Source organism: Dermacentor andersoni, chromosome 11 (genome assembly GCF_023375885.2).
Source record: "Dermacentor andersoni chromosome 11, qqDerAnde1_hic_scaffold, whole genome shotgun sequence".
NCBI classification, from domain to species: domain Eukaryota; kingdom Metazoa; phylum Arthropoda; class Arachnida; order Ixodida; family Ixodidae; genus Dermacentor; species Dermacentor andersoni.
Genome location: NC_092824.1, coordinates 123,429,883 through 123,447,378, shown reverse-complemented (window position 1 = coordinate 123,447,378; position 17,496 = coordinate 123,429,883). Strand labels below are relative to the sequence as shown.

Here is a 17,496-nt window from a genome sequence, read left to right as displayed (position 1 = left end):
GGCCATGAACTGGCGACCACGATCGCTCACAATAACATGAGGGGGTCCATGACGCAGTATAATGGAAGACAGGAGGAAGCTCGAAACATCAAGAGCCGTGGCCATTGGCATCGCTGCGGTTTCAGCATAACGCGTCAGATGGTCGACGCAGACTATAATCCAACAGTTGTCTCTTGTTGAGCACGGGAATGGACCGAGAAGGTCCACTCCAACCACTTCGAAAGGAGATGATGGTGGTGCCACACGGTGAAGAAGCCCGATCGGAGCAGTATTAAGGTGCTTGAATTGCTGGCACTTGTTAGAACTGGCCACATACTTTTCTATATCCCGTCACATACTAGCCCAGCAGAATCGGCCCTGAATGCAGTGGTATATCTGGTGAAACCTAGGTGCCCAGCGGTCGAGTCGTTGTGCATAGAACGGAGCACGTGGGTTCTCAAATTCTTAGGGACAACTAAGAATATGTTCCCTTTAACTTTAACTGTTATGATCTCTTGCTCCTTCTTCCATGATGTGCAGGACTGCGAGTACACGGCTCGCTCCCCATCACAATTCACACAGTGTGGAGCATTCTTGTAAGGTTTGGACGGATAGTCATAGGCATATTTGGCACAGGTTAGTCAGGCTCGGCAGTTATAAGAACTGCGGCCAAACCTCTGGCATTTGAGACAGCAAAGGGGATTCAGGATATAAGGCTTGACTCGGATCTTTACATAGCCTGTCTCAATAATATTGTTACGTAGGAAGACGCAGACGAAGAGCTATGTACAAGTATATTTATAAGAAAATACGCTGCGCTTGGCCAAGAGGCAACAGCCCGCGCTAGCATCTCATCGTCGTCGTCATCTTCGCACTGCTCGCCTTTTCGTGATCGCACATATTGTTGCGTAGCACTACCCCCAGCTGCAAAAGCGCCGTTCCGGAACGACTAAAGATCGGACTCGGAAGCAGTGTAGTAGGCCTTGAGCCTACTGACATGCACGACATCACTTGATGCCAGAAGAGAGGACGAGGTTGAACCCACAGGAGCAATTTCGTAAGTCACAGGCGTCACCTGGCGTAGCACGCGGTAGGGCCCTGTGTATCGCGAAAGGAGCTTCTCTGAAAGTCCGACGTGATGGGAGGGCAACCACAGGAGCACGAGCGCACCAGGCGAAAACTGTACGTCACGATGGCGGGCATTGTAATGACACTGCTGAGTGGCTTGTGAGGCCGTCAGTCGAGCACGGGCAAGCTGGCGTGCATGGTCGGCGAGGGCGATGGCGTCGCGCGCATACTCGCTTGTTGAGATCGCAGCAGGAGGAAGTGCCGTGTCTAGGGGCAAGGTAGGTTCGCGACCGTACAGTAGATAAAATGGAGAAAATCCGGCGGTGTCGTGCCGGGAAGAATTGTACGCAAATGTTACGTAAGGAAGGGCAATGTCCCAGTTGTGGTGGTCTTTGGAAACGTACTTAGACAGCATATCGGTAAGAGTACGGTTTAACCGCTCTGTCAGGCCATTGGTTTGAGGATGGTATGAGGTAGTCAGTTTGTGTTGAATGGAGCAGGAACGCACAATGTCAGCGATAACTTTCGAGAGGAAGTTTCGACCACGGTCAGTAAGCAGCCTTCGCGGGGCGCCATGAAGCAAGATAATGTCACGCAAGAGAAAGTCCGCGACGTCAGTGGCGCAACTGGTAGGGAGAGCCCGAGTGATAGCGTATCGGGTGGCGTAATCAGTCGCGATGGCTACCCATTTGTTCCCAGAGGATGACGTGGGAAAGGGGCCGAGCAGGTCTAATCCAACACGAAAGAACGGTTCTACAGGGACGGTGATCGGCTGGAGATGACCGGCAGGTAGCACCTGAGGTGTTTTCCGACGCTGGCAGGGATCACAGGCAGCAACATAGCGTCGAATGGAGCGAGCGAGACCAGGCCAATAGAAGCGGCGGTGGACACGGTCGTACGTGCGGGTTACCTCAAGATGTATTGCAGTGGGTGCGTCATGCATCTCAAAGAGCACAGTCTGTCGTAGCTGTTTTGGCACGACAAGAAGATCAGAGCCGTCAGGGAGGAAGTTCCTTCGATACAGAATGCCACCCTGGAGGACATATCAGCGAACGGATGCGTCGGTAGGTGTACAGCGCAGACGCTCGATAAGTGCTCGCAGCGATAGGTCTCGGTACTGCTCATTGGCGATGTTAGCGAAGGCAGACACAGAGAAAATGTCAATGGCGCTACTACTGTCCGCGTCGTCAGGCTCGTCGACCGGGTAGCGAGACAGGCAGTCAGCATCCTTGTGTAGACGGCCAGATTTATAGGTGACAGTATACGAATATTCTTAGAGGCGTAAGGCCCAGCGACAAAGTCTTCCTGTAGGATCTTTCAGTGAGCATAACCAGAAAAGCGCGTGATGGTCTGCGACAACGGAAAAGGGTCAGCCATATAAGTATGGGCGGAATTTCGCAACCGCCCAAACTAGGGCCAGACACTCACGCTCAGTGATGGAATAGTTGCGCTCCGCGGGTGAGAGGAGCCTGCTGGGGTAAGCGATAACATGGCCGTGGCCATGCTGGCGTTGTGCCGGTACTGCGCCAATTCCGTGACCGCTGGCATCAGTACGGACTTCGGTAGGCGCAGAAGGATCGAAATGGGCCAGAACGAGAGGCGTTGTGAGAATGTCGATTAGATGTGAGAATGCAGAGGCCTCGTTATCGCCCCACTGGAAAGGGGCGTCTTTTTTCAAAAGCTCGGTCAGTGGTCGTGCTATGGCGGCGAAATTTCTCACGAAACGGCGGAAGTACGAACAAAGGCCGACGAAGCTGCGCACATCCTTGACACACTTCAGAACAGGGAAGTGCGCAACAGCATGGATCTTGCCTGGGTCCGGTTGCACTCCGTTCGCGTCAACGAGATGTCCAAGGACGGTAATCTGGCGACGGCCGAATTGACACTTAGATGCGTTGAGTTGCAGACCGGCTCGACGAAAAACGTCCAGGACTGCTGAGAGGCGCTCGAGGTGCGTAGCGAACGTTGGGGAGAATATGATAACGTCATCCAAGTAGCACAGGCACGTGGACCATTTGAAACCGTGAAGAAGGGAGTCCATCATGCATTCAAAAGTGGCAGGGGCGTTACATAGACCGAACGGCATCACTTTGAATTGATAAAGACCGTCCGGAGTTACAAAAGCAGTCTTCTCGCGGTCGAGATCGTCCACAGCAATCTGCCAGTAGCCGGAGCGAAGGTCAATAGAGAAGAAATAGCGAGCACCGTGGAGGCAATCAAGGGCGTCATCAATCCGAGGTAGGGGATACACGTCCTTTTTGGTAACCCTGTTAAGGTGCCGATAGTCCACGCAACAGCGCCATGAGCCATCCTTCTTTTTGATCAGTACAACAGGTGACGCCCATGGACTATATGATGGTTCAATAATGTTCTTGGCAAGCATGTTGCGAACTTCTGCGTGAATAACTTGACGCTCAGCTGGTGACACTCGATACGGGCGGCGATGAATAGGACGGGCATCACCGATATTAATGCGATGTTTGACAGCTGTAGTTTGGGCCAAAGGATGATCGTTAAAGTCAAAAATATCGTGGTAGGAAAACAGAACGCGGTAGAGTTTACGAGCGTGCTCGGACGGCAAGTCAGGCGCAATCATTTTCTGTAAGTCAGCGATGGTACTATTTGCCGACTGCGATGGTAGAGGAGCATCGGATGAAGTGTCGTCTACTGCAATGGATGCTACTGAGTGATCCGCGAATGAGCAAAGCTGGGCCAGAGACATCCCGCGTGGCAGCACTTGTGTCGTCAAGCCAAAGTTGACCACTGGCAGGCAGACGCAATTCGCCGTAATAGATAAAACTGTATGAGGTACTGTGATCCCGCGTGTAAGGAGGACGTCTTGCATAGGAGCCGCGATGTAGTGACCGTCGGGGACTGGTGGGGAAGACACTAGGTCAACGTAGGTCAGTGCCGAAGGTGGCAAACGAACGAAGTTGACGGAACTGAGGCGACTGGGGTGTGGTTCAGCAGGATCCAGAACAGGCAGGTCAAGGCGGAGAGTACTGGCGGAACAATCGATGAGAGCAGAATGTGCGGAGAGGAAGTCTAAGCCGAGGATGATGTCATGGGGACAGTGGGCGATGACTGTGAATAGCACGATTGTTGAGCAATCGGTGAAGGAGACGCGGACGGTACACATACCAATTACGGGGGCTGTTCCGCCATCGGCGACACGGACAACAGGCGTCGTGGCGGGCGTGATAATTTTCTTGAGCCAGTTACGAAGGTCAGCGCTCATTACGGACAAATGCGCCCCAGTGTCTATGAGTGCAGACAAAGAACCACCGTCGACTTGCACGTCAAGAAGGTTCAGATGAGTGGGCAACGTCAGTAGAGGGTTTGGCGGCGTAGGGAGCAATGCAGCGTCACCTCGAGGCGCTGTGCCTCCACCAGATATGTTACGTAGGAAGACGCAGACGAAGAGCTATGTACAAGTATATTTACAAGTAAATACGCTGCGCTTGGCCAAGAGGCAACAGCCCGCGCTAGCTTCTCATCGTCGTCGTCGTCTTCGCACTGCTCACCTTTTCGTGATCGCACATATTGTTCCGTAGCAATATCGTGCAGCACACTTGAGCCGAATGTTAGAATTAGGTGCTTGGTATGAATCTCTTTTCCATCATGCCTCATTTTTATTCTTTTGACATTGACAACATTTTGGTCCCTCCAGCCTTCTAATAGTTCAGTCTCACTTAGCTCCACCAAATCATCATTCGAAATTACACCACAGCTGCTGGTCATATTGGGGTGTAAGTCACTGTGACAGGAAAGTCTCCAACTGACACTAGGGTCTGCAGTTTCTCATGTTGCTTCACATCTCGGAGTTCATGAAGAAGGTCATTGCTAGCCAACTTCGTAGCTTTATAGCCAGCTCCTATTGTCTCTGTCAAACACTTTGCAACATGAAAGGGAGAGGTGGCTCTCACTACCTTTGCTGGTTTTACACCGTGAATGACTTGGTAGCGGGGAAACACTTTTTTGCAGCGACCAAAAAATTGAAAAACTTCTTCGGTGTGCCCCCTTTTCTGGGGGCGATCGGGTAACGCAGGGAAAAAACACGCCATCAAAATAACATTGTTTAGGCAGGAGTGCCAGCCACCCACCATGGAGCCCAACAAGGGGACACTCTAGTACCTGTAAACACAAGCCCTACAAACGCCAGCTGTATATTCCCACTATAACCAAATATATATAACCAAGGCTGGTTATGACACACAAGGTTAACCACACAAGGAAAATTGGAAATAAATAAAAAAGAAAACAGGAAAGATTAAAAGTGAGGGTGAAAAATGAAGATTGAAGAGAAGGATAGGAAAAGGCAACTGCCAATTTCTCTCAGGTGAGTCAGTCTGAAGGAGCTGTTTATGTTTGTCTGGAGGCACTGTCACAATTGCATCCCGTGACACGACACAACTCATCTGTGAAATAACTGAAGCGCAGGTGATTGCAAAATTGGGTGATAAGTGTGTTAGCTTCCCTTCACTGGCTCTCACAGAAAAAGAACTAAGTTTCTTGGAGGCGGCATCACATGACTCATAACTATGTTACATGAATGTGCAGTTTTCTTCATGTAAGCGCATGCGCAGTCTATACTGCTTCACATATATAAACCGATTCAGTGGCACAATAAATTTAGTTTAAAGTTTGCGCTTAGTGTGTGTTTGTCTTCTCTTACGTCCATGTATTTTTTTTGTTGCGCAATAATACTTTAGCACCAATCAAGCGCCAGCATGGCTATGCAGCAATCGGGCTTAGCTTCCCAGTGGGCCAGATTGCAGTTTGTATTATATCACTGCGCCTATTGCCAACCAATCAGCCAAATATACATTGCTGCCCAATGAGATGATGCAAGCACACAAGTCTTGAATAGCGCGCTATGCCTCCAACCATAAACACTAACGTGACTAAAGTTTATTTGGGTTATCTGCAGCAAGAGCGAATGCAATGACAGCAGCCAAGTGCCTTCTCAAGAAAATGCTGCAATGTGCGTGTTTAGGGTTCATGCCTACAGTGGCCATGGAGTTAAACCATAGACCTCCAAAGGCACAGCTGGCAGGTGAAATGTCACATGGACCCATTCTGGAACAACGCCCAAAATGCATACATCAATGCTTATTGGCTTAAAGTAGCAACTTGGACAGTCCAAGATGACAAACCCAAGAAACCTTTCATTTGCTTGAGCGGCAAGTGATGCCATATCACAGGTCAATCTGACAAAAGTGCCCAGCTTGTATGAAAACTGAGTCACAAGGAGTGCAGCTCACCTGAGGGATGAGGTGGAAGACGGCACTGCCCAGCAGGGAGCCCACAGCCAGGCCCTCAAACACCATGAGCAGCCGGTGGTAGAGGACATGGCTCAGGAAAGGCACAATCACTAGGCCCGCCAGTGAGCAGCAGCTGATGACAAACACGGCCAGCATGCCAAAGCCCCACACTGCACAGCGAGGGCAGTGCAATCCAGCTTCAGAGGCCCATTCAATGAGGTACAACAATATGGTCCTGGCTTTACAAGGGAGTGCTTGGTCTGTTGTGTACAGCCACATGCTCTCCCACCGATACCACACCTCATTTTACTCCACAAAAGAGTAAGAGAGAGAAGGACGGGGGCAAGAGGCCACTGTTATTGTAATCCTACTCACAAGACCACAAAAATGAAATTTACTCAATTCAAGGACACAATAACAGTGGTAGTGCCACAAAAACAACACGTTTGATCACACTGCAAACATGTGATAATCAACCAAGCAATTATTATATTTAAAAAAATTCAGAACTAAACACATGAGCAAGGTACTTCATGAGCAGTTTAAATTCAGATAAAAATATATAGAAAGGGTGTTATACCAGCAATCATCAAGGCCCGCTCTAAAATCACTATTATTTGCGGTCATGATCATCTCTTCAATGCATGCAACTTACACAGCCTTATTCCAGAAAGCTCATTCATGCTAAACAACAAGTTCAGTAGCAACACAACAGCCCTCTTAGGCTGCTGCAGTCAGTTAATCTGCGCAAGACAGCAGCAAAGGAGCAGCATGCTATACTGTTGGCAGTTTTCCTTCATTGGCAGCTGAAAAGCATGGCTCAATAAAACAGCACAGTCACAAAAGAGGGCACAATGACATATCAAAATAAGCCTATGTTGCTGTGAGCCTGTTCCTTTAACGGTCACAACCTTGAACCATGTCACAGTAGTATTGACAAATTCTTGGGGTCTGTAACATATCCCAGTCACACCACAAGGCGACAAGAAATGGCAGTGGGCTTGGCAACGCAACTGCGATGGGCTTCGCTCTAACTCATCGCCTTTTTGCCGTGCAGGTAGTCAACCTTGCCCTGGCCTGTTTTTCGTCTACCTACGCCTTAACCGGACCCGAAGTACCAAGAATTCACCGTTCATTTCCCTTGGACTTACCCCCTCTCCCGTCTGATCCGTCACCAGCAGAACAATTGCCCGCGCCCTTGTACAGCAGTCCTGTAGTGTGTTCTTCAGAGCATCCAGTCTGCGCACCGGACGGGCCTCTTGGATCACAAGCCAACAGATCGCCAACAGCACCAAGCGAAGATGATAAAAGGCGCAACGCAACTATGATGGGCTTCGCTCTAACTCATCGCCTTTTTGCCGTGCAGGTGACGAATTGCTACTCTTTATACGCCCCCCGTACTCGCTAACCTGCGCTCTTAGCGTCGCCGAGCCCACGCTTTTGTTTATCCATTGCATATGACTGCGCCGAGGTTGTTCTATCGCTGTTAGTTCTGTCGGGCGATGTCGAACTGAACCCAGGACCTACTCTTCATTCCGCATCCAGTCAAACAATTGGTAATGAAGCAGTTGGCGAAATATTGACCGCGCTTGAAGAACTGAAGTCAGGACAGTCATCGTTACTTAATGAAATAAAACATATCCACGCCAAGTTGTCGCAAAATGACAAAGCGTTTGAAGAAATTCGGAACCACCTCCTAAAAATTGAGCAGGATTGTTCATCCGTTCCCGCACTGAAAGAAAAGTTAGATGACGTTGAAGCTGTCGCAAATGAAAACGCAGATAAGCTTTCCCAATTTTCGTCAAAAATGGATGCCTACGAAGATAATGCCCGCAGATCAAACCTTCTATTTTATGGCATAACCGACAACCCGGATGAAACTTGGAACAAAGCCGAGGGTTTGGTGATTGAACTCTGCAAAACGAAGCTCAGCGTTGATTTGCAGCCAGTTGACATTGAGCACGCTCACAGGATTGGCTCTTTCGATGTAAACAAAACAAGACCTATAATTGCCAAGTTCGCGCACTTCAAAGTTAAAGAGAGCATTCTGGCAAACTCGGGTAAACTGAAAGATACTGATTTCAGTGTATCACCAGACTATTCACCAAACACGCGGCTCGCACGCAAAAAACTTGTTGCATTTGCAAAACCTCAAGGCAAACATTATAAGCTTCGTAACAACAGGTTAATGATGGACAGCTCCACCTATGTATATGATCATTCTACGGACAAAGTAATCAAACTACCATCATAGCTAAAAAATGATCCTGGTGAACAACAAAGAAAATGCCTTCTTTCGATTTTATATACCAACATTAGAAGCTTTCTGCCAAAGCTCAACTCTGTTTCTAACCTTATTTCCACCACAGATAGCAACGTTCTTATTCTAACTGAAACTTGGCTAAACACAACCATTGACAACACCGAAATTCAGATTGCCTTAACCGACTTCGATATATTCCGTTGCGATCGTGATGTGAGGCGAGGAGGAGGAGTGTTAATAGCCACTAACCGCAACCTTCATTGTTTCAAAATTGATATCTCCTCTCCATTGGAAATACTGTTTGTGTGCACTAAAAATTCTCACCCACCCTTAATATTCGGATCTTGCTACCATCCTCCTGATGCCGATTCAAGCTTTGTTGCATGCTTCCATGAGGCACTTTGCACTCTGGCACATTCTTTTCCTAACGCGCCAATCATTCTGTTCGACGATTTCAACTTTCCAGCAATAGTATGGTCTGACATAGCCCAAACATTATCGAAGCGCAATGCAGAAAGTGAATTTCTTGACACGTGTCTTACTTGGCTTATCTCAGCTCATCTTCAATCCAACAAGGCATATAAATCAATCGTCCAGCTTGCTCGACCTCTTGTTTGCCATGCATCCTGACAACTTTTCTGAGATAACATTTTTGCCCGGGCTTAGTGATCATGCTGTAATTCACGCTACTTATCAATTTCATATAGCATATCCCCCCAAAATAAGAAAGATCATAACGCTCTACGACAGAGGGGATTATGTCGCGTTCAATGAAAAGTTAACTCAGTTCAGTTACTCCTTTCTTGAAACGTTCACTCGTCGTTCCGTTGAAGATAACTGGTTAATGTTTAAATCCAAAATGCAAGAACTAACGAAAGCCCATATTCTTACCATCACTGTAACTGAACGGCCCTCATTCTCTTGGTTTAATAACACATTAAAACGCCTGAACAATAAAAAGAAAAGGCTTTATCGTATCGTCAAGCAATCTAACATGTCACGCACATGGGAAAAGTACCGCTGCATTGACAAAATGTTTCAGACACAAGCTAACAAAACTAAGCGATCATTCTTTTCAACCTCACTTCCTGATATGCTACGTAATAACCCTCGTCAATTCTGGAAGGTTGTCAATCCATGCCCAAAGAAATCGATAAATATACTTGACCAAAATGGCGTCCCTATCCCTGATACTGAACTTGCAACAACACTTAATTCAACATTCTGTTCAGTTTTTACAAAAGAATCTGAAGGCAATCTTCCTTATTTCCCTAACCCTCAATATCCTGTCATGCCAGCCATCACATTTGAACTTCATGGCATTTGCAGACTAATAGAATCTTTGAAGCTAACTTCATCGGCTGGCATTGACGAAATTTACGTAAAAGTACTTAAGAATACAAAAGATGTCACTAGTCTCATCTTATCACACATTTTTCAACAGTCACTCTCGTGAGTGGTGCCGCAGGACTGGAAGACAGGTAAGATCATTCCAGTCCCCAAAAAAGTTTCTTCAATGTCATGTCTTGACTACCGGCCAATTTCCATTACCAGCATTCGTTCCAAACTGATGGAGCATGTAACCTTTTCCCACATCATGAGATTTCTAATTTCTAACTACTTTTTTCATCAAAGTCAGCACAGATTTCTTAAGAATTTATCTTGCGATACTCAACTTGCACTCTTTATAAATGACATCAGTTCCCAATTAGACCTTAATGTACCCGTAGACTCATTGTTTTTAGACTTCGAGAAAGCTTTTGATAAGGTACCCCACAACCGTCTTTTCTTGAAACTTTCAGTCCTGAATCTCAATCCCCTAATTTATAATTGGCTGCGCAGCTTTCTGACCGGCCGGCAACAGTTCGTTTTTGTAAATAACTTTTCATCCCCTCTGTCTCCTGTACTTTCTGGGGTTCCTCAAGGTTCTGTTCTTGGCCCCCTCCTCTTTTTAATCTACATTAATGACCTTCCTAATGACATATCTTCTAACATACGCCTATTTGCGGACTGTGTTATTTACCGACCCATTAACAATAGCTCAGATATCCCTGTCCTACAGCGTGACTTACAAACAGTTGAAAAATGGTGTAAGACATGGTTAATGTCATTAAATGTAAATAAAACCTCATTAATCTCTTTCAATCGTAGGCATTCTTATGTAGCACCCTCATATCTCTTAGGTAATTCAATAATATCATCTGTGACCTGTTATAAATACTTGGGGCTTATCTTAACTCAAGATCTTTCATGGTCCTCTCACATCGCTACAATAACTAACGAGGCTAACCGCACCTTAGGCTTTCTCCGGCGACATCTGAAATTTGCCCCTCCTCCAGTAAAAACTCTTGCCTACAAATCTGTGGTAAGGCCCAAACTTGAATACGCATGCTCAATTTGGGACCCTCATCATACTAATCTTTCTAACATGCTTGAATTTGTCCAAAACCGCGCAGCCCGATTTATCTTCCATGACTATTCTTCATATACAAGTGTCACAGCACTAAAATCTAATGCGAATCTTCCTAGACTAGAAGCGAGACGTCAAGTGTCCAGGCTCATTCTATGTACCCCCCGCATGCGCGCACATCATCCCATCTTCATTCGTTTTTTCCACGTACAGCGAGAGACTGGAATGATCTGCCTGAAGAAGCAGCGGACCACTCCAGTGCGACTGCATTCAGGACTGCCATCGAACGCATTTTCCTTTGAAGCAGCCCACCCCTCATGTAAAACCCCTCTCCAGGGGCATTTGAGGAATAAATAAATAAATAAATAAATAAATGTCTCACCCTGAGCTGGGGTGGGTCGTGTTTTGCCTCGCGATGCGATTGATGGGGTAAAATCACATGATCGGTGCTGCATCTGGAAAATCAGTACGGGACAGAGACGGACCAGCGCCTCGCCCACGCTCCTCTCAGCTGCTTCTGGGAACAGCTGCAGCAGATCGCCCACCGAAAGACACTGCGCACAGTGGTGAGAGAGGCACCTGACTGACATGACTTGCACTGCAGTACCCAACAAACACACATACAAAAGAAAACATATGCTGCACCCTCATGACAATGCCTGTCAAGAACATGCTCTCCACTCCTGCGCCAGAGTGAACACTGCATGCATATATAGGTGGCGATCTCGGCACACATTGTTTTGGATACCAGGAAATGGACGCACGAATATAGAATTGCTGCACTAGAAGTCAATGTTAGATAGGTTCATAAAACAGCATATGTTTGGCCAAACAAGATAGCACATGCACAAGAAGCTTGCCTAACATCTAGCGCACTAATCCAATTTGTCGTTATGAGCATATGTCATGCTTACATTGCATGTACAGCAAATTGCAAACACCCATCACACATTTGTTTTTGAATACAGGTCCGAACAGGTCAACATGCACAGGCAACAATGCAGTCCAGAAGAAAAGATGCTGAACTGCAAATAAAGCACCAAATCCCTTTCAAAGCACTGAGTGAGTCAAGCAATCAATTCACCAAAGACCCGCTGTCGTATTGAGAAGGTTGCATGAAGAATACAATACAAAACGCCCTCGAAAAGAAGAAATAACAACTGCCTCTCCAGCCATGAGGCACTAGCATACCAAGGAAAAGGCACACACTTGCCTTACTTACACTTGCTGCACGAAAGAAGCCACTGCATTAGATGCCAGCAAGTGACTTTGATGCATCTGTGTAAAGCTCCAGGCAAGAATATTTCGACTGACACTATAGAAAGTGCATTCGAATATGCATCTCAGGAGCATGCTTAATGACTTCAACGAACAATGTGTCATTTTCCACAAGCTGCCACTGCCACAGTGGCAGCATCACTGGAACCATTTCATTCCATTCGAGTAGTGGGTAACTCATTTCTTCACCACGTTTACTCACCCGCAGTGAGAAGGGTTCTAGTGCTGAAAGTTGGTTTTGAAAGAGTACAGCATGTGAGGTATTGTTTATGATAGAATATGAAGGATGTGAACAATTCAAATTTACTTTCAGAAAGTATGTAAAACTCTGCATAGAGGCTCACTATAGGAGTTGTCCTAAAGGCACCTGTGGCTAGCCAGGTACCTATGTGGTGAACAGGATCAAGCACCTTTAAGTCACTTCGTGTAGCAAACTGATACTCTATAACGCCATAGTCAAAATGTGTGCATATGAGGCTCTTGTCCAAGTTCATTAAGCATTTCCTATCACTGCCCCATGTTGTGTAATAAAATTTTGAGAACGTTCATTATTTTTAAACATTTATGTTTGAGATGTGTTATAAGCGGAGTAAAGGTTAGTTTCGAGTCTATGACGCCTAAAAATTTTAGTTGTGTAGTCAGAGATAACTGTTGTCCATAAAGCTTTGCACTGGGATCCCGGAGCAGGCCTTTTTATCGTGTAAACAGAACACAGAAGCTTTTACTTGGATTCAGCTTAAATCCATCCTCCTTAGCCTACTTTGACACATGGTTCAGACCAAGCTGAACCTGTCTCTCGCAGATGGCGAGGTTGCACGACTGAAAAACTGTACATCATCTACTTAGGCACAGTAAAACACCGTAGGTGGGAAGGAGATGCGCAGAGAATCCATTTTAACCACAAGGAGGGTGCAGCACTGTACACTTCCTTGTGGCACACCAGTCTCCTGAATAATGTCCAGGAGAGAGTATTGCCAATTGTTAAAGAAATGTTCGATTTGACAGGTAGCTCTCAATTGCGTTTAACATGTTTCCCCGGATCCCCATGGCTGACAAATCTTGCAGCATTGCATAGCACCATGTCGTATCACAGGCCTTTTCCAAGTCTAAAAGCACCAAAGGGAAAAATTGTTTGTTTACAAATGCGTCTCTAATCTTGACTCAATAGGCACAAGATGGTCTGTTAAGCACCTAACTTCCCTATAACCACACTGGTAAGGATCTAATAAGTTATTTATTTCTAAGAAATGAATTGAGCGTCTGTTTATCATCTTTTCAAAGACCTTACAGGGACGGCTGAGCAGTGGTGTTGGTATGTAGCTGCTCAACAAGGATGAGACCTTTCCCTCCTTAAGAATGGGAATTATAATCACTTCCCTCCATGAGGGGGGAAATTATGCAGATGCCCAAATAACATTGTTACGGGGAGTATTCACTCAACAGTAAACGGCTAGCACTTGGCTAGTCAAGACTGCACAGAGCACACAGGTTTTAGCAGCTCTTTCAGTCCGACAGGAGAGACTCTGACCCAGCCCCACTACGATGACTTTGTCTTTACCACTGTTCGTGGCATTATTCTCGACTAGTGAAGCACCGTCCCAGTGCTGGTTGTGTTCAAAATGGGTTGTCACAGTTGTAACGCTTGAAGCGGGAAACATGTACGATGCCACTTCATGATGTGGCCATCGATGAAGTGGATGCCATGGGAGTTATCTCATAAGTGACAAGAGTCACCTGGCGCAGCACACGGTATGGCCCAACGTACCACGACATTAACTTTTCACAGCGGCCGACATAACGAGATGGGAGCCAGAGAAGGACGAGAGAGCCCGGTGGAAAAGCAGTATCCCGGTGCCAATGATTATAAATGGACTTTTGTGTGCTCTGCAATGACGAGAGCCAAGTGCGGGCTACTGTGCATGCGGCAAGCGCAAGCGTGATGGCATCTTGTGCATAGGAAGTCGTGGACGTGGACGCCGGATCAGAAGGGAGCAAGTTATCAAAGGATAATAAGGGATAACCAATATATTATTAAAACCGGTATTGTTGTAAGTGGGTTCAACTGTATACTGATTTACGACAATTGCTATGATGCCAGGCACCATGATAGCATCATCGCAGTCTTTACGGAAAATAACATATTGTCGGAGAAAATTTCTATGCCTACATTTCAAGTGTGTTTTTTGTACACACAACGACTTTGGATTGAATTCACGAAGTTCTTGAACATCATCAAGGTTATGAGTAGATCTCTGATGTTCCACTGAATTATCAGTGTATCCACTCTAAGATAAATCTTGTGCTGCGTTTATCAAACTGAAGAAAGTCGGTTTAGCTTGCGGGCTCGTTTAGGACCCTGTGATTTGGGGTTTGCCTTTCTTTTGGAGCAGTTGATGCAATCGCACTGTGCCTTAGGCACCAGCTGCGCCGTCTGACTGTGTGTTGTGTCCATCGCCTCCAGCGAGGCACTGGACACACGCTCTTGCGAGTGATGTGCATGCAATGGACATGCGTGCTTGCAAGCCCAGGAAGATAAAGAAAGTGGCAAAAAGAGGAGTAGACAGGAGACATTGTAGAAAGAAGATAGGAATGTGAAATGTAGGAGAAAAGATAAGAAAAGGCGACCGACTGATTTCCTACAGGTGGGTCAGTTCGGGGGTGCCGCCTACATGAAGCCGAGGGCAAAGAGGTGTGTTACCTACGCCAAAGGGTCTCAAAGGTTCGAACACTTGGCATAGGCTCAACCCCCTGGATCCCCCTTTCCCCAGACATGGCTAAGCCATGCATAGTGAAGTGCGGGAGGGTCCGACGCCCATGTGTTCGGGTCCATGGTGTCGCAACATACCAAATGCATGCTGACGCAGACGCCCCTACAGAGAAAACGATGCCCAATGCTGTAGGATTTCATTTTGCTCCTTCAGCATCTGCTGACGTGCTGTTCCTGCATGTAATTAGATATTGTCACGACACACGTTTTAGTTTCTCATTACCAAGCTCCTCAGTTGACTCCTCAAGCTCCTCGGTTGAGTCCAGCTGTGGATGGCATAACATATATAAAGTCATGTAAATAAGTTATCGCCTTTCTTCTTTTTTTACTAAAGTAAACAGTATGCACGGAAACATTTACTTTGTTTAGAAATGTGAAAATATTTGTTAACTGACTCAATATTTGGAGATGGTTTATTTCGAATATTCATATGCGATTGGAAAATGTCACTATCTGAACACCTCTAATTTTAATGCATCTACTTTGAAGTGTAGTGAGGCTTCAGACTTGAAACAGAGCTCCTTATTGCATCATGACAGTAATTGTGCTGTAGACTAAGCTGGTCATGTTTGCTGTCACAGACTGGCCATTCTTTTCTTCCTCCACATTAACACAAGATAGGCCTGGTCCACTACTGTCACTTGTCTAGAAGTGCAGAGCACATCTCTCCTCTAGTGTCCCATCATATCCTGTGCTTAATCATAATCCATGCACATTTTTCCTAAAGAAGGGACTTTAAGACTTGATGTGGCCTACAACCTCTGCACTAACATGTCAGCGGTTTAAAATACCATGTAATCGTACCCTCCCAGTTTTCATGACGTAACAAGGGGTCCTGCTTCAAGTCTGTGTACTTTTTGAACTTACTGCATTCAAACATGGCGGAATAGAGGCCCTACGCCATAAATATGGAGTCAGCAGCTACTCAACAAAGAAAAAAAATGTGTTTGACTTTTGTGTTAGTACTCCTTTAGCTTGTATAGTGTTCACAAAAGTACTTTGCAGAAGTGACTCTATATCTTAAAAAATTTAATCACGGGGTTTTACGTGCCAAAACCACTTTCTGATTATGAGACACGCGGTAGTGGAGGACTCCGGAAATTTTGACCACCTGGGGTTCTTTAACGTGCACCTATATCTAAGTACACGGGTTCTTTCACATTTCGCCTCCATCGAAATGTGGCCGCCGAAGCCGGGATTCGATCCCGCGACCTCGTGCTCAGCAGCCCAACACCATAGCCACTGAGCAACCACAGCGGGTGAAGTGACTCTATATATATATAGAGAGAGAGCGTCAGTATGCCTTTTCCCCAACTTGAAGATGACCGTCATGTCGAACTCTTGCAGCCTGATGCTCCAGCACGCTAGCCGCCCGGAAAGATCTTCCAGGTTTGTCAGCCAGCATAGTGAATGATGATCACTGATAACTTTAAAAGTGCGATGGTACATATATGTGCCAAAATTCATAACCGCTGATACCACATCAGGGCATTCCTTCTCAGTTGGTGAGTAATTGGCTTCTGGGCGGAAGAGGATCCTGCTTGCATAGGCAATCACCCTTTCAGCGTCGACCTGCAACTGCACGAGCACTGGTCCCAGACCAACATTGCCGGCATTAGTGTAAAGCATCATAGGGGCTGCTTCTTCAGAGTAGGCAAGCACTGGAAGGGTTTGTAGGCGCTGCCTCAGCCCATTAAATGCAGTTTTCTGTGCTTCGCCCTACACAAATGCCATGTCATCTCTCGCGAGGCGAGTTAATGGTGACACAATGCGTGCAAAATCTGCGATAAACCAACAATATTATGCACAGAGGCCCAGAAAGCGCCTGACCACTTTTTTATAAGACGGTATGGCGAACTGTGCGGTGGCGCAATTTTTTCATTATCAGGATGAACAATAGAGTAACTGACGACTGGATGGCTTGCAGAACCATTCTGAGTCATTGCAAGTGCTTGTCAGATGTTGCAGAAAACACAATGGCCTTGTCGAGACAGACCAAGCAGGCTTTCCACTTCAGCCCCGATAGCCCAGTACCCATGAGTGTTTGAAAAGTTAGAGGCGCAGAGCACGAACCGAAAAGCAAAACTTTAATTTCACACAGTCCATCTGGCGTCACAAAAGCAGTTTTCTTACGGTCTCTCAGGTCTACCTCGATTTGCCAATATCCACTTTTCAAGATGCTTCTTCAATATAATAAGGGCAACACTGGAATTTAGTCAACCAAGGGAACAGGCAGGTTTCAGGAAGGGATACTCCATAATGGATCACATTCTTGTCATCAAGCAGGTAATTGAGAAATCCGCAGAGTACAATCAGCCTCTCTATAGGGCTTTCATAGATTACGAAAAGGCATTTGATTCAGTAGAGATACCAGCAGTTATAGAGGCATTACTTAAACAAGGAGTACCGGCCGCTTACGTAAATATCTTGGAAAATATCTACAGAGATTCCACAGCCACCTTAATTC

The 17,496-nt window shown here is 46.3% G+C and overlaps 1 protein-coding gene across 6 annotated transcripts in view; it reads right to left on the bottom strand.

The window, feature by feature from the left end:
* The window catches only part of LOC126539327 (metal cation symporter ZIP14), a 179,801-nt gene that overhangs the window by 141,115 nt on the left and 21,190 nt on the right, over window positions 1–17,496 (bottom strand). For all 6 annotated transcript variants that reach the window (XR_008614318.2, XR_008614317.2, XR_008614319.2 and 3 more), the window contains 2 exons: window positions 11,367–11,538; window positions 6,312–6,481 (listed from right to left, as the gene is read on the bottom strand). Coding sequence is in view for 3 of the 6 variants with exons in the window: in XM_055075577.2 (XP_054931552.1) it covers window positions 6,312–6,481; window positions 11,367–11,538 (342 nt within the window). In the remaining 3 variants the exon portion in view is untranslated. The remainder of the gene's footprint in view (window positions 1–6,311; window positions 6,482–11,366; window positions 11,539–17,496) is intronic.